Here is a 24,470-nt window from a genome sequence, read left to right as displayed (position 1 = left end):
ACTAGATCTAGAAATAATGGCTCCTATTGTCTTTCAAGTTCCATTCTTCATACTAACTCCATCACAATTCATGAAAGTAATATTCCCCTTTAGTATGATAATTGGGTGATGAAGGAGCCTCTCTTCTCTCATTTTCTGATGATCAAAACATGTGATATGGCAGAAATACACTCTATACTTGAGTTGAACGAGACCCTTCTCGACAAGTTCATGCCTGGGCAACCCCAAAGAGTGCAGGCTACCAACCAGAACATTTAGTTGCAACCAGAACATTTCATTTCCATTTAATCTTGTTCTCATTAGTGCTATCCAAGACCTCTTGAGAAATCCATTAGTTGTACATGTTAACCACATTAGTGTCCATTTAATCTTGTCTTCAGATTTAAAATTACCCCCTCAAAGCTAATCAGCACCTTGATTGCTCATACTTTATAAGGGCTACACTAATTAGTGCTAGTTTTTTCCTAGTATACCAAAAAGAAGATAATAGTTTGGTGTGCATCAAGAGTGTCTTTCATTAAATAGTCAAAACCCCGACATTATGTTTAAAGAACTCAAGTATCTACCAACTATATTAGACTTATTGGTAAAAGTCAATATGTATCATATCTTTTGGTTTCTTTTAAACAGAATCTGAATTTCAAAAGGGTAAAAGCTAAAAAGTAATATGATATAAAAGTTCTTAATACTATGCTGTCCACCATACTAAGAATGATACAAAATGACACCTTCAAGAAAAGGATGACATGTGCTCACAGTACTCTTGGAGGTAAAGACCAGACTCATCATTTAATCTTTTGAAGTGATCACAAGCAACCCCAAACCACCAATGAGAATATACTGCAGGGAAGAAACGACATTAAGATACTTGCTGCAATTCAAAATCTAAGTCATGCATGTACGATTCATTTTTGAATTGGTTATCAACTCAGCATGTATAGCTTAATAAAACATCATATGTGATTGGTTTAAAATGAAATCCATACATCACACACAAAATAACTAAATTTCACCATGAACATATATAAAAAAAATCAATTTCAGCTAAGTGATAACAATGGATTGGCACAGAAAACAAACCTTGAAGATAGGATTTTCAGTCATAATAATTGTCACCCAGCCAACATAAGGTAAGAATCTGCAATTGAAAAATATAAGCAATAGAGATTTCAATCAAATATAATACAAGAAAATATCTTTTTTGTTGTTGCTATTATACAACAACCAAAGTCTTTCCCCCTAGGTGGGAGATGATGTCATCATGCACATGTTTTATCATAATTATTGTCCTCATAAAGTCCATCTAGTTCTAAATCTTTTTAATGGTTTTCCCAATAGTTTTTCTTAGTTTCCATGAACCTGTAACCATTGGGCTATCCTTCCCATCTAATCTTCTCTTCTTACTAGTGCTTTCAATAGGCCAAACCACCTAAAACAAGAAAATACCTTTCAAAATTGAACATGCTTCATACTCTAAGAAAACTTGAGTGCAAAACTATAGGTATTATTACTATAGGCTAAACTCCCTTGGCATATTGTCTTATACACCATGCTCAAAGGTCCAATTAATGTTTGAAATTCCCCATACTAGTAGATAACTAGATATACTTTGCTCTTCTAGTAACACTTTAATGTCACATAGAGCTCTTCCTTGTTATAGTTGGAGACTTAAAGCATATAAGTGACAAATGGCCTTTTCAAGATAGGTATAGAAAGAAAGTCTATAATGAGCAGAGTCACGTAAGTAGAAGAAATGCTATACCCGACAGCTCTACCCATAATGTGGTGCCTATGCAGCCAAAGTTGACCATCAGCATACAGTAGTCTGTCATCCCCATAATTGTTATCACCTGCCGAAGACAGCAAAATACACGAGCATTACATTAACAGATAATTACTAACTAAAATGGAAAAATACACAAATTTTATGAAATAGAACATTGGAAAAAATAAGGAATTTGAAACACGCAAGGTTAGGTTTTGCATAATATGGAAGACCTAATAATTAAAATCAGCATTGCCAGTATTTCTGCAAAAGTAAAACTATTTAGTTGTTACCTTTGGTGAGAACATCAACCTCCCCAGTATCCTCCCTTTCATGTACCTACAAAATGATCAAGTATTGAAAATTAAGCAGGGAAATCTTAGATGATTGTAGTTTCAACAATATTGTTTGTGCAATAAATTCATGAATGTAGTTCAAGTAACATTTTAGAGAGAAAAAGCGTGGAGGTGAAGTTCTAATGACATTGTATTTACATACCTAATTGTTAAGTTGTGACAGATAATGAGAACTAAAAACAGACGGTAGCTAAAAGTTGATAAAACAAAAAAAAACCACATATGCCTTATAGATATTGGGTTCACATCAAACAGGGTGAGTTCAATTTTTAGGTAACTTCTGTTGTTACATTTTCAATAGGCACCCCAACCCATTCATGAAATGAAATGAGTCCCTATGCAGTGCTGGAAAGCGTTTTCCTGATTATCCAGAGTCCAGCAAAAAGACAACTATGTTTCTAACTGGATTTGGATCCTTTAAGAAAGGCTCACAATGTGAAAATGCAAAACAATTGGTCACAGAGTCAAAATCAATCATGATGCAACTGTTGGAATACAGCAACAATTAAGTCTTAATTACACGATGAATATACTAAATACAACCATAGTATTGTGCATACCTTAATTACACGATGAACAATCGGAATCTCACGCCCCTAAACAAAAAACGGATAAATGTCAATTATATTAGAGAATGGATATAACTAATAAGAACAACAGATCTAAGAGAGAGAGACAGACAAAGAATAAACAAACCTATTATTCTGGAAAAATGTAATACAAGATGATGGTGATATAACTTTTATATATAGATCATGCTGATAAAAATTTAAAAATATGAATTGAAGAATAAAAGTGACAGATAACTTACATCCACATTAAACACAACAATCTCCCCTGAACGGATTGGATCTTTACTCATGTGCAGGAATAAGATGTCCCCCTGCATATAGCATGAAAGCCAATATTTGTTAACTTCACAAAGAAACAAACATTATAACATCAAGTATTTAGTAGATGATCAGCATAAATCAAGATTTAGGACTATGAAGACATACAAACTATGATACTATTTACTGAAGAAAATCTTTGATACAAAATTAGTGAAGCATTTGTGCACGAGATGCCTTACCCGTTTGAATCCCGGTTCCATGCTTCCGGAAAGAACAACAACAACAGGAGATTCACTACCAGTGATGCACATCAATCCTTTCCATATTATTAACGCAGACGTAACAATCAAGCCTGAGGCAGAATACCAACTAGTTCAATGAACAAACAGTATATATACAGAACAGAAAACCATGATGTTACCAATACTTGTGGAAAAATCAGCATACACATAGAAAATTTATGAACCAAAATCAGCACATGCATACGGTACTATGAAGCAACAGGAACTAAAAAAACATTCAAGTTGCCAGAGTTGATGACATTAATCTAATCCTTTAGAAACCCTAACGACAAGGTATTTAGAGAGCGAGAGAGAGAGAGAGAGAGAGAGAGAGAGAGAGAGAGAGAGAGAGAGACGAACCGAAAGTAACGACCTGTGTGATGAGCTGACGAACCTGAATAGATCTGATGGACTCAACACTCTCACCAATCCAACCCATTCTCTTCTCTTCTCTTCTTCTTCTCTTCTTCTTCTCTTCTTCTTCTTCTTCTTCTCTTCTTCTCTCTTATTCTGTTACCCTATAATTTATTGCAAATATTCCGTTAAGATTAATTATCCTAAAAACTAAAAACAAATTGTACATTTTTTATTATAAAAATGTAAGTTTTTTTTGTAATACCATATTTCCTCATCTCATGGATAAGGAGTTAATTCATCCTTCTGGATGCATTGTTTTTTCCTAACAAATGTTATTCTAAAAAATCGTATATTTAATATTTTGATCTTTTTACGGCAACACTTTGTTGATATAAAAATATATGTTTGGGTAAAAAGTAAGTGCTTAAGCAATAAACTGTTTTGAAATAAGTTAAAAAAAAATATTTTCATAAGTTTTTTTATAAGGTAAAATAAGTTGTTATCACGAATCCAAATAAATTGTAATTGATTCGAAGCACCGTTATTTGGCATTAATGTGGAATAAGTTTGTGCAAGTTTGTTGCTAAATTGGTAGAAAGATAGAAAGGTATTGGATTTTGTTTAGTTATAGTGAACCTGGATTCTTTGTTTTGGTTCAATTGATGTTACATTAGTCCTTTTGAGTATATTACACTTGTTTTGATGTTACATTAGTCTTTGACTTCTAAGCATGCAGAAGAAGTAAAGAATGTGAAGTCTGTGAAGTGTAAAGTAACTACCAAAGAAGCATGCTAGTAAATTTCTGATTAAACAATGAGATAAAGTATTTGCAAATCAAAGACTCTTTCTTTGATCTGATAGCTCTAGTTGTGATGAAATGTACATATAGATTATTCTGAAAGCATAAGACAACAATTTTGAATAAAGTGATAATGAATATGTGTTAACACTATTTCTTATGGTCATTAAATTAAGAGATTGGTATTCAAGAACTATAGATACATGTATAGCATGCCAAATCTTCCCATGTACTGAAATTGGTTCTGTTTCTTCTAGATGGAGCTTGGATAATCCTGTACCTGGAAATAAGAAAGAGTTCCAAAGTAGAATTCAATGAACCATTCCATAAATAATGCATATGTCTTTAGCTGGATAACATTCATCGTCCCGTTCCTTCTGCCCTTCGATCGATCACGAAATTATTAAGTTATTGGACATTAAATCAAATTAGTTTTGAACTTCATTGTTTTTGACCGATCAGAAGTGGTGACACTAGATATTATCTTATACTAAACACGAGAATTGGACCGTAGCTTGACATATGTACCTTAAAGGGGAAGATTTAGGAGTTTGAAGAACAGGGTCAGGAATGAGAACCATTCATCTTGGATGACTCTCTAGGAAGGGTAAATTCTCTTCTGGTTTCTCAACATATAACTTAGCTAGGCCATATGCATATCTGTCAAATTAGCCATTGCATTTTGAGTATAGAACAATTCCATTGTGACAATTGACAACAAAAGAAATCATAATAAATATTTACCCGAGAAGCAATATTAATAGTGATACAACCAGGAAGAAATATTGATACCATTTGTACTTAGATTTACGTTTTATATCAGATCCTGGAGGTATATATTTGTGCTTTACATATCCATATTGATGGCGCATTAGAAGAATAAAACCAAGGAAAAATCCTGAGAGGAACCCTCCTATGTGAGCTGAATTGTCCACATGAGGTAGAAATCCAACAGCCAAATTTAAGCCAATAATCACCACCAGACTTATAAGAGCTGCACACTGAAGCATGCAAAGGGTTAAGACTTCAAATTTATCCTTACACAATACAATTATGCTCTGCAATATAGCAGATCATTGGAACAAATTTCTTCAACATCGAGGATACTTTGCCATTAGATCATATTCTTTATTAGTATTTGGTAGACATGTCGGAACAGAATACGACCAAAACACGAGTTCTGTTATGTGTTGTTAATTGTTAGAATAGATATATTGAAGGTAAACACAAGTTACCTTGTTTGCATAGATTGTCCAGTTGGTTAGAAGCTCGGAAAGCATAGATCCCAGAAGTCCAAATAGTGCACCGGATGCGCCAACCGATATGGTTTGTACTATTCCATCATTTTTCAAATGCAAAATAGACAACAAACTTCCCCCAAAACCAGAAAGTATATATAACAATCCAATTCTCACTGCAAAATCCAAGTAAAGAATATCATCATGGCTAGACTCTAGAGGCTGCTGAATTAACTCAGTAAAATGCTTACAAAATCCAAATTCCTGCTCAAGGCGAACTCCTATAAATAGAAGGCTGAACATGTTGGAAAGTAAATGTATTACTCCAGCATGAAGAAACATGCAGGTTAAGAAGCGCCATGATTCATTGTCATACACCACTAGGTCCCTTTCAAGGGCTCCTAGTTTACGCAACCTGCACCAAGTTAAAGAACCTCAAGTTTTGAATACCATATTTAACATCATATATATGTAACTATATAATACATCAAACAAGGTATAGTATAGTGTCCTTATTCTGGTGTCAAAGAAACAAATTCCCATACAACAAACCCAAAAGATAAATGAACAAAAAATTGCAATGGAAACTTGACAAGAGATTATTAGGTTATCCTAAAAAATATTAAATGTATAACATATTAGTTGTGTGCAGATTATTGTCTTTCATTTTAGACATTGTTGTTTTTCTTTCTTTCTAAACATTTCTCAAACTTGACATTGTTGTTTTTCTTTCTTGGCAAGAAATCTTCTCATGCATGTATGCATTTGCAATCACAGAAATGCCAATTAATGAGAGATGAGAAGAAATATTGAGAATCCTTACGTGGAGGTAGAAGGTCCAAGGAGAGGGTTTTCTCTGAAGGGTTGGAAAGCAAATGTTCCTAGCTGTTGTGTGAAAAGACATTCCTCTTTGTCCAAGTGTGAAGGGCAATCATTGAGGTACATGCTATACACAAACATTGCAACATTGGTTACAAAAATGAGAGGGACCAGCCAAGAGGTCCATTGTGTAGGAGGTGGCGGCCGGAAGGTAGGTTGCGGTGGTGGAGGGTAGCGCGCCCCTTCGATGTCGGTCGCATAGGGCGGCCTCTTCCCCATGGCTTCCGGCTGTGATGATGGAAGAGACACGGATAGCCACAGGCAAAGAAATAGAAAAATATTTGTTTGTGAAGGCAAATGGCTATGCCATGCAAAGGAAGGAAATAATTCTTCATTGGTTTGGGTTGGCTAGTAGTTAAATTAGGTAAGTTCACTTCCCCTTTATAAAATTTATACTATATGTTATATATGCCACTTTACATAAAATAGAACCATTTAGCTTCTAAGCTTATTTTTATCCATTTCCATCTCAATATCTATCCCCTTTATACATTATAATGGAGTCAAACATATAATTACTGGTAACAATATTAATATTTGTTAAGAGATACAATAATAACATTTCAGAAAAGATTAATTCTTTAATGATGGAGTATAAAATACTTTTCGTCATACAATAAAACACTCTATAAAATGCTCAATTAAATATGCCAACACATCTTGTTTAGTTAAATTTATTTTTACAAAAATACTTTGCTTTCTATAAGAATATAGTATGCTAGCTCATAAATAAAAGTATAACCATGTAAACAATCATAATAACAAGATTTAAACTTTAAACTTATAATAATTTCATGTAAAATTTCTAATCACCTAAACATTAGCCCAATCTTGCATCTCTCAAATAAGATATAGCCTTCCTCCTATAGTATAGTATTCGTTAAACACACTGATTTTACACAGATTATTCAATAATGAGACATCATATCAGACCAATCTAGGAAGCTACTCTGATTCTGAGGACAACAAATCAAAACAATTTGATGAAGACTTCTTCTGTTTTCCCTCAATTATTAAGAAAGATCTACTTGAGCAAGCAATTTACTGCTGGTTTGGTATTGATGGCTTTTCCATGCGCATTGTGGCAGAAGGAGAAAACTTCCTTCCCAGGAATAGCAGAAGTTATATCAATATCATCTAGCACAATATTGGAGCACCCTATATTTTGGTCACAGCTCAAATTTATTGCCTCCTCCATCAATGATGTTCCAACAATTCTCTTGAATGTAACATCACTCACCTTAACTGCTTCAGTCTATAATAAGAAATAATTGTTATTCAAAGTTATAGCATAATGTTTTGTGATTAAAATATCATTTTTTTTATGAAAATAGCCACATTGATAATGATAAGGTGTCTTAGTGTATTATTACCTTGTTTTGGCAGTCAATTCTATTAGGGCAATAAAACTGGTCAATGATAATGGGGCTATTGGCTCTAACAAACTTAATATCCTCAAAAGATATCCTCCTAGCAAATCCAGCTCCACCCTATTACAAAATACACATCAAAGATATATTTTTTAAATAATTTACTTAATCTCATATGATCAAAAATGCAAGGAAACATATATATATATATATATATATATATATATTTACCTGCCATGTCTTGATTCTTACTCCAGTTAATGTTTCTGTTATAGTACAGTTCTTCACATGCACGTCCTCTACAGTGTCAGTTTTTCCAGCTGTTCCCAAAGATCCAATGCTGCAAAAAAATGGAATTCCCTTAGTCAGAGAAAACTCTATGAGTATAATTTTAATTTAATTTTTTTGAGTGACACAAATTATATTACATATGATGTTAGGAAATCACATGTGCATGTGATGTATCCTAGGTAAGTTGGAATAGGGAAAATGCAAAGTTGACTCCATTTCATAAAAAGTTGAGCATTTATTAAATCCAACCTCCTTTTGATTATGAACTAATTAAGCAACAAAAGAAAAAAAGTATGTGATCCTATTGAAGCAAATGGGTAATATATAATTCAATACATTATAGTATTACCAAAGTACCAACCTGATACCATGGCCTGGACCACATGTTATACCACTTATTTTGATCTTAGAGGATCCAGAACTAATAGCAATACAATCATCACCTGCAATCAGTACAAAAACCATGTATTTTCTTTTGTTTAGCAGACATAATTAAGTCCCCATCGAATTATAATTTGACATTGAAAGATTTAATTAAACTAGAAAAGTTAGTGTTACTTGCCTGTTGCAATGAAAGAATGAAGTACTTGAATGTTTCTTGAGCCAGAAATATCAATACCATCTGTATTAGGGGATGTTCCAGGAGCAATTAAACGGAGATTAGAGAGGGTTCCATGCTTGCAACTTGTTAGTGTTATGTGACTTCTTGCAGGATTAATATGTGTCAATCCTTTTATTTGAAACCGATAGCATCTATTCAGTGTTAATGCCTAAACAAAAAACAAATATAGTTGTTAATGCTTATACAACTTTCTATTAAGTGTTTATGCTATATCCTTTATGTGATCAATTCTACATGATTGAAATATTTGAGAAAGTTGGTGTTGTTTTAACAAGTTTTGGTTAATTTGTAAGTTGCAGAAAATAAAATCTAATGATAAAGTGTGTCAAGGGATATGTATTTGTTAAATTAAGATTAAGAATTTGTTTATCTCAAATGGACCTTTTCAGATACAAAAGTGTTTGGAAGAGTGTCCGTTAATCTTTATGCACGTGTTAAGTGGCGAAAGAATTGGTTAAAAAACTTAAACAATGATTGTGAAGTCTCTAAAGTTGAAGCAGGAATTATTTTGATTCCTTCATGAGTGCTCTTTGACTTTCTTTTTTCCTCTTAGAAATCAATAAGAAAAGTGTTAATAACACACTCTTTCTAAGATTCCTTGTAAATCACATATGGGTTAACCCTTTATAGTCTCACATGAATTTAAAAGAGTGCATTACTAGCATTGTTTCTTTTGTTTTATACATACTCTATAAATATAAATATAAATATACACTCACACATAGAGAGATATCTAGAAACTGTGATTAGTGAAATTTAATTTGGTATCATTCTTAACAATGGAGTTGAATGCAACGATTAAAGATAGATCTGATACTTACTGATGGTGGACGACACTTTGTACCCTAAGAAAAATGAAAATCATAAGAATTAGGTCAATATTGTAAAACTATAGAACATTGGATTAATATTAATAAGAAAAGTAAGAACAGACAAAAATCAAAGAAAATCTGAGAGGCCAAAAAACTAGCACATATTCACTTACAGGTGATGGATTTCCTAAGCAAGGTTGTTGCCACCAAGCAGAGCCTCTACCATCAATTATCCCTTTTCCTTTGATAATAAGACCATTTATGTTTGAGAAGCCTAGCCATGTGTTAGTGTGGTGCCCTGAATATTCTGATTTTGTTTTAGGTGCAACAATGTTCCCTAAAACCTGAGAGCTCACACATATTAATTCATTTACTATCAGTCAATTAGATCATATATATATATATATTATCTGAAAAGCATGTTTCTAACCCTAACCTTGACAATTTCAATAAAATTTTAACACTGGATAAAAATTAACATATATATTTGCGTTACTCAATTTTTTAATAAGTATCATAATTTTATTAGATTGCGACATATTTGTAGATAAAGTTGGAGACAACTGATCTACATTTATTTCTAATGCTATAAATATATTAATTGAACATATAAGAAATTATTAACCAGGTAGAAGTTTTTGCCAAAATTGTTGTTGGAATGAGTTAACATTATTTTTAATGAGTCTTATATCGAAATTACTAGTTTAAATATATCAGAAGTTCTAACTTAATTATGACAATTTTCCTTCTGTTATGTAGCATTAATCGATCACATATATACTATATCCACCCTTCAATGCAATTTGCTTGAAAGTTGAAACAGACAAGTTTTTGTTACCTTGAGTTTTTGCACCATTGATCAAGTTTCAGTCTTTCAGAAATTCAAATTAAAGGAAGGTTGAAGATATATAAAATTGTTCTATATTGCAAAATGTTAAAAATAAGTACCTGAATATAAGTATAAGTAGATTTGCATGGACCAGTGAAGGTAATAGGCTTCAATAAGAATGTCTTGCCTGCAGGTACAACCAATTGAGATATATCTGACTTGCTTTGGCATACATCTTTCCATGCCTTCTCAAAGGCCTATTCAAGAGATTGAAACCAATAAGGGTATGTTTTGGTAAATAATTAATGTAATTAATCACTTACAAGATAAGTTAAAAAGAGCTTATTAAGTAAGCTTTTCTATAACTTTATTGATGTAACTTCATAAAGAGATCAGTTGAGAAAACTTTACGGTTTAAAATCTATCTATCGTAAGTGTTTACACTGTTAGCATATCATCTATCATTGATTTGTATTACTTTGTTTGAGAGTTAATAATAATTAACATACGAATGATGAATGATTTGTTGACACTATAAAAATACTTAAACTGTCATAGTATACATATTAAATCCATGTTATCAGATTAATTAATAAAAAATTAATTTACTGGGGAATCATCGGTTATTTTATCTCCAACTGCTCCATAATGCAAAACATTGAAAGTTTTAGTTGTGCTGCTTAATCCAGGTTTAGCCACGCTCAAAATCACTAATAAGGTGAACAAAATTTCCTGCATGAAACATTAATTTTACATGATAAGATTAGTAAATATATATAATGAATAATACTTAAATCAAAGAAGTAATGAAGCATATAATAACAGCTATATATTGTGTTAAAACCAGAATATGAAAATGCTTAAATAATGAGACTGTATAGGTATATATCCTAACCATTATATCAAACATTGTAGTGTTCTTGAGCCCCATGAGAAGTTTTTTTCACACTCTCAATGTCTATGTTATGTAACTCTGAGGTTCTTATTCCATCTATATATAAAGGCTACAGCAATATTGTATTTGGAAGCTGACTTTAGACGTTAATTTTGCTATCTCTTTATTGATACAATAAATAACTTGCGTTTCAAGGCTATTTTTAACTAGATAGTAGCTTAATCTTCAATGTTTAGGAGGAGGGTGAAAGGAAATTTCATCCTTTCAAATGATCCGGAGCTATATAAAAAGCAGAAAGCTTTGACAGTTAGTCTCACATACTTGTGGATATTCCCGGCTTATACAACATTGTATCTTGTGCAAAGATAAAACTGGGAAATAAAAAAAATTACAACAGTGAGAAAAAATATACATTAATGATATAAGAATTTTTTATATATCGTCACGATTTCATGATGTATTGATTATGTGTAAATCTTTACATTATTAATACATAATACATGGATATTACACTCTTAAATTATTATCTTATTATTCATTTATTTAAAACATTTGGATCTTATATATATTGAGGTATAGTAGTAATTGAGAATATTATGGGTATGGGGTTGGAGAAATTAAAGTTCACACAATCTAGTTGGAAAAAACACATGGCTTGTAGAAATCAAGACCTTGTTTTCGCACTAAGCACATGAAGCAAATGCATGCCCCAACGCTTTTTTCGCTACGTTCCATTGCTTCTTCATTTACACTCAAAATACTCAAAAGAAATTGTAAACTACAGTAATAATATAGATCAAAAAGATTCCTGACTTTGGTTGAAAAAATCTTATACTTCGATTTCAAAGCACGTTCTCTTATCTTCCATATGAAATATTAGCCAGAGAAAGATATATTTTCAGTGTAATAAAAAAATATTAGCGAAAGAAAATAATTTTGGTTGTACAAGATTCACAAGCTACCTAGTACTTACTTGTACTCACTTCCTTAGATGAGATTAGTTTTTAATTGTTAATTTTTGGTTCTTCCTCGTTTACCTTATTAGTCATTCCACTTCAGCTTCTACTTGTTTTGGAATGAGTTTTTTGGTACTACATCACCTAGTAAGGAACTAATTGGTGCGCGATTATTTCTCCGATAACTTTTATTCACAATAATCGAACCCTTAAGAATTTTAATCATTCTGGAATCTAACGGGTCATTCTGAAATCTGAATGTTTATAACTATCAAGATTTGCATGGGAAGAGTGGGCTTGACACGTAGGAAAGAATCCATATAAGTGGGCCTCACAATATGAGGCCTTGAGTCCAATAAATCAGTACGGAGGCCCACTATATCAACTTATATTCAGGACGGATACAAAAAAGGCTATGAGAGGTGTGCAATTATTTTAATAATATGATACAATTTTGTAATATGAAGTTGTCTCTTAGAAAGTTTGGTTATTCAACTCAGGGTTTGGTTGGAACTTTTGACATGAGCAATTTTATTTAATATATGTAGCATATGTGTTCTTAATTATGTGACAAAAAAATATTGATATATATATGCACAGATAACTTACTAGTTATGACAATAAAAATTAATTAATGGCTGATTATAATAAGCCCCAATCTCACACGAATTTTGTCAGAAAAATGTTATTGTTTTGAATTCAAAAAGACTAAAAAGGAAATAAATAAAAACATAATTAAATATCATCATAATTCACATGGTATTCCAAAAAGGAAACAAATCATATCACACAAATTTTGTTACAAAAATGTTATTATTTTGAATTCAAAAAGACTAAAAAGGAAATAAATAAAAACACTATTAAATATTATCATAATTATATAGTAACCCAAAAATGAAATAAATCATATCACACGAATCTTGTTACAATTTTTTTTATTATTTTGAATTCAAAAAGAGTAAAAAGGAAATAAATAAAATTACTATTAAATATCATCATAATTCATATGTAACCCAAAACGGAACAAATCATATCAAACTCTCTCCTTAAATTACATAAGGTCACAAAAGTAAACAAACCATCTCTCCTTTAGTTGCACTGCAATCCTCCCATAAATGAAATAAATAATCATACCTCGTTCTCATGATTGAACCACACGACCAAAAAAACGAAACAAAATCATACAAAACTCTCTCATTTAATCATAAGGCTACAAAAGGAAACCAATCATCTCTCCTTAAGTTGCATTGCAATCGTCCAAGTAAGGAAACAAATAATCATACAATCTTCTCATCATTGAACTACAAACCACCATAAGGAAATAAATCATTCATTCTTAATTTATATGTCCATCCATCAAGAATTGAAATAATTCATACAACCCTCTCTCCTTTGAATGTCGGGAGCACATCTGTTGTCACGTTTATGTCACTACATGTACCATGGGATGAGATTATGATTGGTCAGAAAAATATTTAATAATTAAATTTTAACTTAAATATATTTTTCTGATCAATCATATGTACATGAGACATGGAATGACACAAAGTATGAGACAACAAATGTGTATCCTTGAATGTCACACATACTTTAAGGGAGAAATAAATAATTCTCTTTTGATTCACATGTATACTTTAATAAGAGAGAAATAAATAATTCTCCTTTGATTCACACGTATACTTTTAGAAGGAAATAAATCATTTACACGACATCCTCCCGTAAATGGAATAATACCATATCACTCTCTCCTCATTATTGATGGCAATGATTGTATATGAGTTATACACAAATTATTAGATATAAAGGAACACATGAACATATATTGCATGTGGCTGCCTAAAGTGTTATTGGTCTCACTTGCACACTATTCATTTCATTGAATGTAACGTGATGATTTGACATGAATTAAACATGCTTATCATATTATTTTTGGACTTGACTTTGAAACAACCCTTTTTTCTTTAAGTGTACCTCCAATAATATCGTTAAGTTGGTGCTTATCCTCCAAATTGTAAGTACCTCTTGGCTTCCATTATTAAAATAAAAAAGGTATTTTTATATATTGTTAATTAAAACACATGAATATTGGCATGCCACGGTTTAGAATGTTGATTGAACAGCTACCCTTAGCATTTGAAGGGTATCTCTAAGAGACAAATATATTTGTGATTCATCACTATGTTTAATTCATTTAGAGAGTAATAAAAAGGATTTTAGAATTATTTCATTCTTTTGCTGATTCCACAGGTGACAAAATTGAGCATAACTCAAACATCACCATGAGTAACAATGAACAACCTCAACATCCAAGATTCAAAGAATACAAATGGTGGATTAGAGTATCCTTCTATATTATTTTTCTTCTTATAGGCCAATCAGCAGCAACACTTCTAGGAAGGTTGTATTTTGACAAAGGTGGTAATAGTGAATGGATGGCAACATTTGTTCAATCATCTGGGTTCCCACTTCTACTTCCAATCATGTTTCATTTCCATGCAAAATTCTCAAACAATGATTCCTCAAAAACTAAGTCAAAAATTTCCACCTTAGTTTTGGTCTATGTATTTCTTGGCTTACTTGTAGTAGGTGATAACATGATGTATTCCTATGGTCTTTTATATCTACCAGTTTCTACATATTCTCTACTATGTGGAACACAGTTAATCTTCAATGCAATATTTTCTTTTTTCTTCAATTCTCAAAAGTTCACAGCACTCATATTCAATTCTATTATCCTCCTTACTATGTCAGCTTCATTGCTTGCAGTCAATGTTGATTCTGAGAACTCATTGGGTCTCTCAAGAGAAAAGTATATCATTGGTTTCTTTTGCACTATTGGTGCATCTGTTGCATTTTCTTTAAACCTCTCTCTGACTGAGCTTTGTTTTGAGAAAGTTATAAAGAGAAAAACTTTTTCTACTGTCTTGGACATGCAATTTTACACATGTTTTGTGGCTACATGTGCTTCTGTTGTGGGATTGTTTGCAAGTGGAGATTGGAAAACTTTAGACCATGAAATGAAGGAATACCAAAAGGGAAAAGTGTCATATATAATGACTCTTTTGTGGACTGCAGTGTCATGGCAAATTTTTTCACTTGGTACATTGGGATTGATTTTTGAGGTATCTTCATTATTCTCTAATGTAGTAGGTACTATGGCATTGCCTATAGTCCCTATACTTGCTGTTATTTTCTTTCATGACAACATCAATGGGGTGAAGGTTATAGCTTTGTTGTTAGCATTATGGGGTTTTCTTTCCTATATTTATCAACATTATCTAGATGACAAGAAATCTAAGGCAAATAAAAGTGATAGTGTTGAGATTTCAAGGGGTGGGATAGAAATTTGTTGATGAAATGGACCAACTATAGCAATTATTTAGCTGAGATAAGAGCCATATATATACCATGGTCATTTTTTTGATGTAATTTTATGAATAATGTATTTCTTAATTCTCTAGCATAATTTTGTTACTACATCCATTAACATATTACTTATATTTGCTTAATTTCTACTTTACTATTTGCATAGAATAATTTCACTCACAAGTACTGCAACAGATTATGTAACAGTGTTGGACACCATAGAAACAACATCAGAATTGATTTGAGGCTTAATTTAAGTAACACCTTTTGGTACTACTCAGCCTCAATAATCTATCTAACACTTCCATAAAAGAATGTACAATGAAACTAAACATAAAAAAATAGGTTTGCATGATTCATATCCATTCACCTCATCTTGGTCCAGATAGCTGAACACATGAAAGTGGTACATTACTATAAAAACTACCTTGTCCTGATGAAGTAGCTTCTCCACTACTAGTCATTTTCAAGAAAGCTGAATAAGTACCAGATTGAGATAATGATGGAGGGTCTGGTACAGGACACTGACCTTCAAGCATTTGAGCTACCTTAGTCATTGAAGGCCTTAAACTTCCATCATCTTGTATGCACCAAAGTGCAACTTTAAGAGCAGTCACAACCCTTTCATCTTTATCATCAATGTCTATCTTTTGGTCAAGTACTTCTTCAAGTTTTCCTTCCTCCATCATTCTGAATACATAAGAAGGAAAATGTGCTTTCTCTGACCCTTCCCATTGATCATAGTTCTTCCTCCCTCCGATAATCTCAAGCAACACCATACCATAGCTGAATACATCACTCTTCTCTGATATTGCATAGTTAGTAATCCACTCGGGTGCTAGATATCCTCTTGTTCCTCTTAGAGTTGTGAACACATGGCTTTGTTCTCGGCTCATTAGTTTAGCCAATCCAAAGTCTGAAACTTTGGCAGTGAAGTTATCATCAAGAAGAACGTTTTGAGGCTTAATATCACAGTGGATGATCCTCACTTCACACTCCTCATGAAGATAGGCCAATCCCTTTGCAGTGCCTATTGCGATGTTGTACCTTGTATCCCAATTCAACAACAAAGTGTTGTCACTGTTCTTGAAGATCCATTTGTCCAAAGAACTTCTTGCCATGTATTCATAGACGAGAAGGCGATGAGGACCCTCGGCACAAAACCCTTTCAGCTTAACCAGATGAACATGATGGATACTTCCTATCATGGACACTTCAGCTTTGAACTCTTTAGTCCCTTGTCCAACACCTTCCAATTTTTTCACAGCCAATTGTGTCCCATCTTCCAGTACACCAAGATACACCGAGCCAAAACCTCCTTCACCAATTTTAGTGGAGAAGTCCTTAGTTGCTCTAGAAAGCGCGAGATAAGTAAATCGCGTCGGCATACCAGAGAGACTATCCAAGAAGTCATCTTCCTCCAATGTCTCTTGAGGATACTCACCAAAATTCCGCTTCTTGTTGTAGTACCAGAATCCTGTTATAAGACCAACTATAACCAGAAGTGTAAAAATTACTATTGCAGCAATTAACAGCCTCTCAGTCATTACATTTTTTCTGCCACTTCTATCACTATCAACAGAGACTTTCATATAAGAAACATAACCTCCGCTGCTCCCCTTAGAGCGTTGGAAACTCCCGGTCTGATCAAAATGGAAGCATCGACTAGTACTATTTTCAAAGAAAAGCACAAGGCAAGAGCAGTTTCCTAAACAAGCTTCTTTGCAAGCATTAAGGGATGATTTTGATACAGGTGCAGCATACTTGAGTGCAAAATAATCAAGCTCTTCACCAACATATACAAGCTCGGTTGAATTCCTAGTCCTAGAACAGGTCGAGTTGTTTGGAATTGGAGGCTTGCAGTTAAAGCGAGATTTAAGAAGTGAAGGACATTCACACCAATTCTCGAAGAAACAAACATTGTAAGGATCACATGGCTCAGGAATACCACAAGGATCTTGTGGTATTTTAAATACCTCAGGTATAGCAGACTTACCCTTGTTAAGATCATAGAAAGAGATTGCACCATTAGGATCTAGAATAGCAACCCACAATGACTTAGGATCTGAATGGTCAGAGAAGACATATTTCCATATCAAAGTTCCACTTTTATCATAGAAATTCCAAGAATTGGAAACCAAAGAAGCTAAGTGAAACTTGCCACTGTCATATTTTTGTGCTACCTCAGATAAGGACCAATATTGCTGTGGAGGATCAAATCCTGCATAGAGAACCAAATCACCTGATATATAATCAAGATAATGAAACAAGTTGTTTCTGTTTGGGAAGCTTTTGAGTCTCATCCCTTCCACAAAAGCTTGACCAGGTAAAAGGGTATCAGTGGGATGATCAAAACTTTGCCAAATAGATTTCCTATTTTCCCCAAGAAATACCAAATTCCCTGAATCTTCTAACTCCATTGCTCTAACTTTTTGTCCTGTGGTGTTTGTTGCCCAAACTACACCATTCCCACTTTCCAAATAAGCATTACCACTATGATCAAACACAAACTTATCAGAATTTCTTACAAGTAAGGCTCTGTTTGCAGTCCAAACCACCTTGTAGCTGCTCAAATGAATCACAACTAATACAAACAATGAAACATCTAAGGTACCAAAGAATCCAAAAGCAAAAGCTGAACTGTTTGATAGCAGGAAAAACCCACCATGGTCATTCCAATCCAAGCGAGATGCGGCGAAACCAGGATATATTTGGTGAATGTGTTGATCATTGGCCATGCAGATTTCAAGCAGAAGGAGCACATAGATAAACATGGTTCCACATCTTAATAAGCCCATAATTTGATTGCTGCATCAAAAAAACACTAGCTTTTACTAAATAATCTTAGAAAAATGAACTATGAAAGACCTTTCAGAATAAATATTGAAGCTACAAAATAGGATACTATTATGTACAAGTTACATTTTTTTGGTTGAACCATAGTTATAGATTTGTCTCAATAACCTCACGAACCATGTACTAATTCATGGTACTTCACAATATAAGGAACCATGTACCATTACCATGTATGCATATCATAGAGTACTACAACTTTGGTAACTATAGTTTGAACTAGATAGGGGCTTCAACACCCTCACCCCTTTTCTATAGGAGTGTTGCAATTTATTGGATGGGTTATATTTCATACAACCAGCATGATATTATTTTCTTCAGTGGAGCAACAATAGACTAAAACATAGAGTGAAACTAGCACAAAATGGAGGTAGATTTTCATGTTCATGAGAAAATATGGTACTTGTGCAGGAAATCATAGACAAGTTACATAGCAATATACCATTAAAAGGAAAGTGATAAATGACTTAGATATGAGTATGACAAACCTCATTTTGTGGCTATAGAGCAGGATATGGAAATTGAGTCCCAAACTACATCACATGTAACTTCATATGAAGAATATGGTTGAAGTCTTGAGTTTCCTTTTGTGTTATTATGATTGTAGAAGGGATATTATTGCACAGTTGCATTGTGGTCCTGGACTTACAAGGGATTTGCTCTCTCAAATCAATTTTATCTCAGTTTCGTACCAATGAAAATATGTCAGGTTAATATCGATTTATCTTGTTTTTGAGTGAGTGGTTAATATCTTCTTTTGCATGACTTCATAAGTCAACCTCAAATCTGTACAAAATGAAAAAAATAAAGGTTGTCTTGTTACCTTCGAATAATTTATTGAAAAATGGCAGCTAAATGTGCCATGAGCACCACAAATTCAACCTTATTCCAACCACTACTTACTTTATTTTAATTTTCCTTGTATTAATCAAAATTCACAATGTTTGGCACTATTCTGCTAGGGTATAGGTCTAATATGAACACAAGTTTTAAGAAAGCACATTTGCATAATTTTGAAAATGAACCGCTGGCAAGTATTTTTTTTTTATGAAAAATGATATATCCTCGTACTAAATTTTCATATTAATCTTTTTGACCATAAGAATGTGACATACGTTATAAAGTGATATTTTATTCATTAATGATTGATTTACAAATAATATGTATCACTCGGAGGATTAGTAAGAGAATATAACATTACTCTTTTTTATTTGTCATTTCTATTTTTAGAAGTTTTATATTTGAAGAAGCACCATGTCATTCCTGATTAGGCAATTTGGGGTCATAAATAACCAAACCCATGTGGCATGTTGAACAACGCTAATGTAAAAGGAGATGATTATATTATAAACATTGTTATACATGTCACCCTCATAAATATGTAGCCAACCCTCTCAATAAGAAAATTCATTGCCTCTCTCACCATACATTTGATTTTCTTGATGTTATAGTAAAGTGTAGACAAAGATATGAGGCTGGATCATCTATGGTACTTGAATGTGGGATAAAGTTGTGTTTGATAATTTATTATTTTATTTTTAAAATAGTTTACATTTTGATATCAATATGTTAGTCTAGTGATATAAGGTCATATTAAATCCCAAGTTCGAAATTCAATTCCTAAGAGTGATATTTATTGGGAGAGACAATCACAAACCCCGAAGTGAATCAGTTCCTTACTCAAAAAATATGAGGGATATCTTTGCTAGCACAAAAAAAAACATATATTTATTGTCTTTATCCAATGTTGAATCCTTGGTTATGGGAGTCATTTTTATTTTAAAGAAATAGAGGTTGGCATTATATCTGCCACATTTATTTCTTAAAGATTTCTACCTACTTTATTTATTGTTTCAATCCTAAAATAAGGGGTGAATAGCTTTACAAAATGTGAGATTTGGAGACTAGTTAAGCAACAAGACCCTTGTTTTAGTATATAAATAAATAAATTAGATTCAACAATTTTATAAGTAAGATCTACGTTGAAGTTTTATGAATTAAAAGTATTAAAAGGGTTTAAAACCCATTACTATTATTTGTTGGACTCACTTTTTATCATTAATTTTAAATTGATGACTATTAATTTATAAAAAAAAGTTCATAATCAATGTTAGAAATAGATCTTGTTATAAGAAGATGCTATGGTAGAATTTCTTCCCCACATAGCAGTTACTAGAAACAGAGACAAATGGCAATGAATAATTGATTAATGCTTAAAGTGAGTGATTAAGACTAGTAGTTGAGTATAATAATAGACTTGGCCTTCTCTTCCAAAATAATGAATGCCCCAGCGTGTAGTTCATGAATGAATTGACATAAAATCTGCAAAAGCACCTTCAAAATCAGGATCATAATGTGAATGGGGTTCCTAAAGAAATTAAAGTTACAATTGTATTATTTTTGACTTAGGTTATAATTACTTTTCTAAGTCTTTTAATTAAAGGAGGAAGTTTGTTCTCGAAAACCTAGCACTAACAAGTTGTTGGTCGAGTGGTATAAGACTCAACTAGATCCTAAAATGACACTTATCACTCCAAAAATGATCAGTTATTTACCCAAAAGGTAGATAAATACCTTTTAGTACCAAAAAAGGTAAACCTATGGAGGATTTCAAGTCATTTGACTCACCTTTTAAACAAAAGTAGTTTTATATTTCAGTGTAAACGTAATTATATTAGTTGGTTGATAAGTTATAAATACCTTATAAACCTTTACAAAATTTTACTACTATATATAAAAGTAAAACATGACTAAGAAATAATTAGATAAACTTATCCTACTAATTAATTGCTATTATAATGTAAATCTTACATACATCATTGATAATTCATAAGTCTCCTAATAACTGATGGTAAAAACAATACTCTAACTCTATTCTAATAATATTTTGTAACAATGACTCTATTCTAATAATAAGATTTGGTTGTACTTTACTTAGCAAAATTAAACTTGTATCTCTTGTAGATTAGGACTTTGATATTCCATTAGTGCATATTTGTAGATTGTTTGTAGATTGTAGACTCTTGTCACATTTGTGTTATATGTCATTTCTTAGTTCTTAACCTTCTTTGGATGCTCTTTTATGTTACAGAGTAAAAGTAGGATTAGAAGTTTCTGTTTGAAGGTTGTGTTACATCTAATACTTAAAAATCATTCAAGTTACCCAATGAAAAACACACCAACGATAATTTTTAATGGAAGTTAATTTTCTTGACAATTTTTGACAAGGTAGTGTAATTGGTCTCTGGAGAATGGGTGATGGGTTGGATTTGAGCCCAATGACCCTAACAAGTTGTCATTCTTATTTTCTGATTTTTATTGTTAAATTAGAACAAATCCTAATTGTTTTTAGCCAAGAGAAAGTGAGGAAAAAAGTAAATGTTATGGGGGAAATTAGATATTATAAAACTCAAATAAGAATGATATTAAACTTAAATAAGAATAAAATTGTTGTTTTAAGAGGCTCTAATGTATAACAATGAGAACATGATTAATGAGAACATGATTTAAGTGATGAAGGACTAACACCATTTTTACCATATAAATACAAAAGCCAACAATGGAAAAAGTGCAATTATATTCTATATTAATATAAGTATTCATTAGGGTGATACTCATACATGTTTCAATATTACATAACAGCTTTGGTAAGGAAAAACATAACATTAAAACATAGACATACCAATTTTTCATACAGAAACACACCTATTTTGAACATGATAAAGTGGGAAGTTTTGGTAGCATCACACAAATGTTACATTGTTATAACACCATAGACTCTAGATTGAGCAAATTGGCACAAAATGAAGTGTGATTAATGATCTGAATCTGATAGCAGAGAATGCCTTATAACTCTAACTACATCAGTGAGAGACACAACCCCAACTAGCAAACCTTGTTGATCAACAACCCAAACTCTATGTACATGTTTAGTCACTGCCTTCTCAATAACATCATATATTGGTGATTCAGCATTGCATGTCACAAGTTCCCTTCTACATGTCTCACTCCTCTCTGTCTCAGATGCTGTGAACAAAGGACTTGTTGCAACTTCTTCAGTGAATGTTAATGCTTTCATTCCCAACCATGATTTCAGTGTGGCTAAGTAGCATCCCCTTAAATCACTTGCAGAAAATGTACCAATAAGTTTCCTGCATCTTCCCTGCAATCCCATGCTTTTATTGTAAGATATTCTTACCAAGGTTGCATTTTCTGATGCAAGATTTCTATCTATTTATAGTACTCAACATGATCCTTAAAATGGTAAATAAAAGCACACATGTCAAAACAGTTAATGTATATTTACTTCAATATATCATGACCCAAAATATGGTAAAATGTGCCTAATAAAAGTTACTCTAGAATGAAATTACTATAATATGAAAAGGGTATATGGTGAAATGAGACTTACATTTATAAGCTGCCTGTGATCATCTTCACGTAAATCTGAGGCTCTAACAATAGGAACAGCATTTAACATAGCAGATTTTAAGCACTTTATGGCATCAACAAGTTTTGTGTTCTCAGTGATAGCATAAATCTTCTCAGTTTCAGCTCCCAAATCCTGAACAGAACGTGCCAAAATGCTCTGTAATTCACCACCAGCATTATCTTTCAAGAACCTAAGCACATCCATTTGAGTCAGCATTTGGTAGCTAGAAGCAGCCTCCACAAGTTCCACTCCACATGTCACATTCTCCATCTCGCCGTCAACGGGAACCATAGCACGGTGGATCCCTTTGCTGAACACTTCCATGCAATCTAACAGGCTAACATATAACAATAACTAAAGATCAATGCTTCAATACTAAACAAACTGAAATTTAAAAAAAAAACTATTTGTTTCAACCATTTGCTCGCTAAATATGTTGGACCATTCTATAGTCGGGGAGCCTCCAACAACCGTGGAGTTCCATTATTACCAAGGTATAGGAAGAGTGGTGAGCCACAAGTGAGAGACCATGTCTTAAACCAAAATCTTAAGACATTTCGCTCCCCCTAGACTTCCTTGAGTCCACCATGTCACAACCAAACCATCATCTCTGATCACTTGTTGGACCATACATCTGGGAGCCTCCCAACACCGAGGAGTTCTATTGTTACCAAGATATGGGAAGAGTGGAGAGCCATAACCTTAAAACATTAGTTTCATGGGCATTTTCTATTTCTAAACTTTTTCGTTCATTCTCACATATCCAATGTGAGACTTCACACTTGAATAAACCAAACAAAATATATACTTAACATTCTAGTTCAAGAAATAACTTTTTACTCTAAACATTAGAGATTATGAAAAGAATTCAATCATACATATCTGAGTTGAAAATAGTGTAACCACAAAACAAGAAAACACTGTTTAATGAACCTGGTATTGGGATTGAGAGTCCACAAACTAAGGCCTTCAAAGGAGTGACCAATAATGGAGGAGACAGGAACAGACATCCTTTGATCAAGATCTTTGATAACATCATCATTATCACCATTACTGAAGTGGTCATCACCAGCTATATGTGCTACAATATCAAGCATTGTAACCATCCCTATGTAATGCTTCCTTGCTGTTCCACTTTGTTTATCACACTCCACTATCATTGACCCTCCAGCTCCGATCCATTGTCCCGGTGGTGCAGCCACCGGCACCGCCGCCACCTTGTTTGCAACAAGTGTGTTCATAGTGTGGGCTAGTGTGGCAGTGTATGGCACCTCCACTAGCCTCTTCTTTTCCACCATCAAATCTCTAACCTTCTTCTCCTTCATACTCATGCTTTCATTGTGTTGCACCTTCGTTTGTTGTTGCATGTTTTCAGCTTTTGTTTGTTTGCAATATACAATGTTTTTAGTTGTTGTTGGGTTGTGTGAAACTAAGAAATGGTTGTGAAGGCAGAGGAGTGAGTTTAGCATGAAAAAGACGAGGAATGAGTAATGTTGAGAATGTTCTAGCTATATTTATTTCTTTCTTTTTCCTTTT

General features: G+C 32.9%; 6 protein-coding genes across 7 annotated transcripts; 1 reads left to right on the top strand and 5 right to left on the bottom strand.

The window, feature by feature from the left end:
* On the bottom strand, positions 584–3,741 carry LOC109358862 (signal peptidase complex catalytic subunit SEC11A-like). The gene is made up of 8 exons (XM_019603342.1): positions 3,596–3,741; positions 3,194–3,306; positions 2,933–3,004; positions 2,682–2,717; positions 2,059–2,104; positions 1,763–1,850; positions 1,081–1,138; positions 584–840 (listed from the first exon to the last, which is right to left on the bottom strand). The coding sequence occupies exons 1-8, from the start codon at positions 3,672–3,674 to the stop codon at positions 790–792; spliced, it is 543 nt and encodes a 180-aa protein (XP_019458887.1). The 5' UTR covers positions 3,675–3,741; the 3' UTR covers positions 584–789.
* Positions 4,492–6,868, bottom strand: LOC109358861 (RHOMBOID-like protein 5). The gene is given in 7 exon segments (XM_019603341.1): positions 4,492–4,671; positions 4,920–4,996; positions 4,999–5,051; positions 5,136–5,392; positions 5,627–5,805; positions 5,881–6,044; positions 6,453–6,868. Coding segments are annotated over 6 exon segments (969 nt in total). The 5' UTR covers positions 6,728–6,868; the 3' UTR covers positions 4,492–4,671; positions 4,920–4,955.
* On the bottom strand, positions 7,361–11,418 carry LOC109358860 (probable polygalacturonase At3g15720). Its single transcript, XM_019603340.1, has 10 exons — positions 11,328–11,418; positions 11,042–11,164; positions 10,552–10,689; positions 9,777–9,947; positions 9,613–9,636; positions 8,732–8,939; positions 8,531–8,612; positions 8,110–8,218; positions 7,882–7,998; positions 7,361–7,763 (listed from the first exon to the last, which is right to left on the bottom strand). Exons 1-10 carry the CDS (start codon positions 11,361–11,363, stop codon positions 7,533–7,535), a joined length of 1,239 nt encoding a protein of 412 aa, XP_019458885.1. The 5' UTR covers positions 11,364–11,418; the 3' UTR covers positions 7,361–7,532.
* LOC109357713 (probable purine permease 11) lies at positions 14,457–15,746 on the top strand. The gene has a single exon (XM_019601730.1). The coding sequence runs from the start codon at positions 14,563–14,565 to the stop codon at positions 15,634–15,636; it is 1,074 nt and encodes a 357-aa protein (XP_019457275.1). The 5' UTR covers positions 14,457–14,562; the 3' UTR covers positions 15,637–15,746.
* LOC109358777 (G-type lectin S-receptor-like serine/threonine-protein kinase SD2-5) lies at positions 15,802–19,131 on the bottom strand. Of its 2 annotated transcripts, none has more exons than XM_019603217.1 (3): positions 18,991–19,131; positions 16,020–18,457; positions 15,802–15,890 (listed from the first exon to the last, which is right to left on the bottom strand). In XM_019603217.1, exons 1-2 carry the CDS (start codon positions 18,993–18,995, stop codon positions 16,021–16,023), a joined length of 2,442 nt encoding a protein of 813 aa, XP_019458762.1. In that variant the 5' UTR covers positions 18,996–19,131; the 3' UTR covers positions 15,802–15,890; position 16,020. The 2 variants fall into 2 exon arrangements, with proteins under 2 accessions (XP_019458762.1, XP_019458761.1); XM_019603216.1 differs by lacking the exon at positions 18,991–19,131 and adding an exon at positions 18,673–18,776.
* LOC109357747 (SNF1-related protein kinase regulatory subunit gamma-like PV42a) lies at positions 22,245–24,434 on the bottom strand. The gene is made up of 3 exons (XM_019601782.1): positions 23,868–24,434; positions 22,914–23,271; positions 22,245–22,664 (listed from the first exon to the last, which is right to left on the bottom strand). The coding sequence occupies exons 1-3, from the start codon at positions 24,401–24,403 to the stop codon at positions 22,317–22,319; spliced, it is 1,242 nt and encodes a 413-aa protein (XP_019457327.1). The 5' UTR covers positions 24,404–24,434; the 3' UTR covers positions 22,245–22,316.

Source organism: Lupinus angustifolius, chromosome LG10 (assembly GCF_001865875.1).
Source record: "Lupinus angustifolius cultivar Tanjil chromosome LG10, LupAngTanjil_v1.0, whole genome shotgun sequence".
NCBI lineage: Eukaryota > Viridiplantae > Streptophyta > Magnoliopsida > Fabales > Fabaceae > Lupinus > Lupinus angustifolius.
Note: the sequence above shows the minus strand (reverse complement) of the source record. Positions and strands in the feature narration are given on the sequence as shown.

What these genes read in the sequence shown, in the direction of transcription:
- LOC109358860 (XM_019603340.1), bottom strand. Translation starts at nt 11,363, where the DNA reads ATGGGGCTCAAGAACACTACAATGTTTGATATAATG. An exon ending in AAATAACCGATGATTCCCCA is followed by an intron (nt 10,690 to 11,041) that starts GTAAATTAATTT and finishes TCTCTTGAATAG; the next exon opens with GCCTTTGAGAAGGCATGGAA. An exon ending in CTACTTATACTTATATTCAG is followed by an intron (nt 9,948 to 10,551) that starts GTACTTATTTTT and finishes GTGAGCTCTCAG; the next exon opens with GTTTTAGGGAACATTGTTGC.
- LOC109358862 (XM_019603342.1), bottom strand. Translation starts at nt 3,674, where the DNA reads ATGGGTTGGATTGGTGAGAGTGTTGAGTCCATCAGATCTATTCAGGTT. An exon ending in TGGAACCGGGATTCAAACGG is followed by an intron (nt 3,005 to 3,193) that starts GTAAGGCATCTC and finishes TGCTATATGCAG; the next exon opens with GGGGACATCTTATTCCTGCA. An exon ending in TTGTTGTGTTTAATGTGGAT is followed by an intron (nt 2,718 to 2,932) that starts GTAAGTTATCTG and finishes TTTTTTGTTTAG; the next exon opens with GGGCGTGAGATTCCGATTGT.
- LOC109357747 (XM_019601782.1), bottom strand. Translation starts at nt 24,403, where the DNA reads ATGCTAAACTCACTCCTCTGCCTTCACAACCATTTCTTAGTTTCACAC. An exon ending in ACTCTCAATCCCAATACCAG is followed by an intron (nt 23,272 to 23,867) that starts GTTCATTAAACA and finishes GTTATATGTTAG; the next exon opens with CCTGTTAGATTGCATGGAAG. An exon ending in ATCACAGGCAGCTTATAAAT is followed by an intron (nt 22,665 to 22,913) that starts GTAAGTCTCATT and finishes ATGGGATTGCAG; the next exon opens with GGAAGATGCAGGAAACTTAT.
- LOC109357713 (XM_019601730.1), top strand. Translation starts at nt 14,563, where the DNA reads ATGAGTAACAATGAACAACCTCAACATCCAAGATTCAAAGAATACAAA.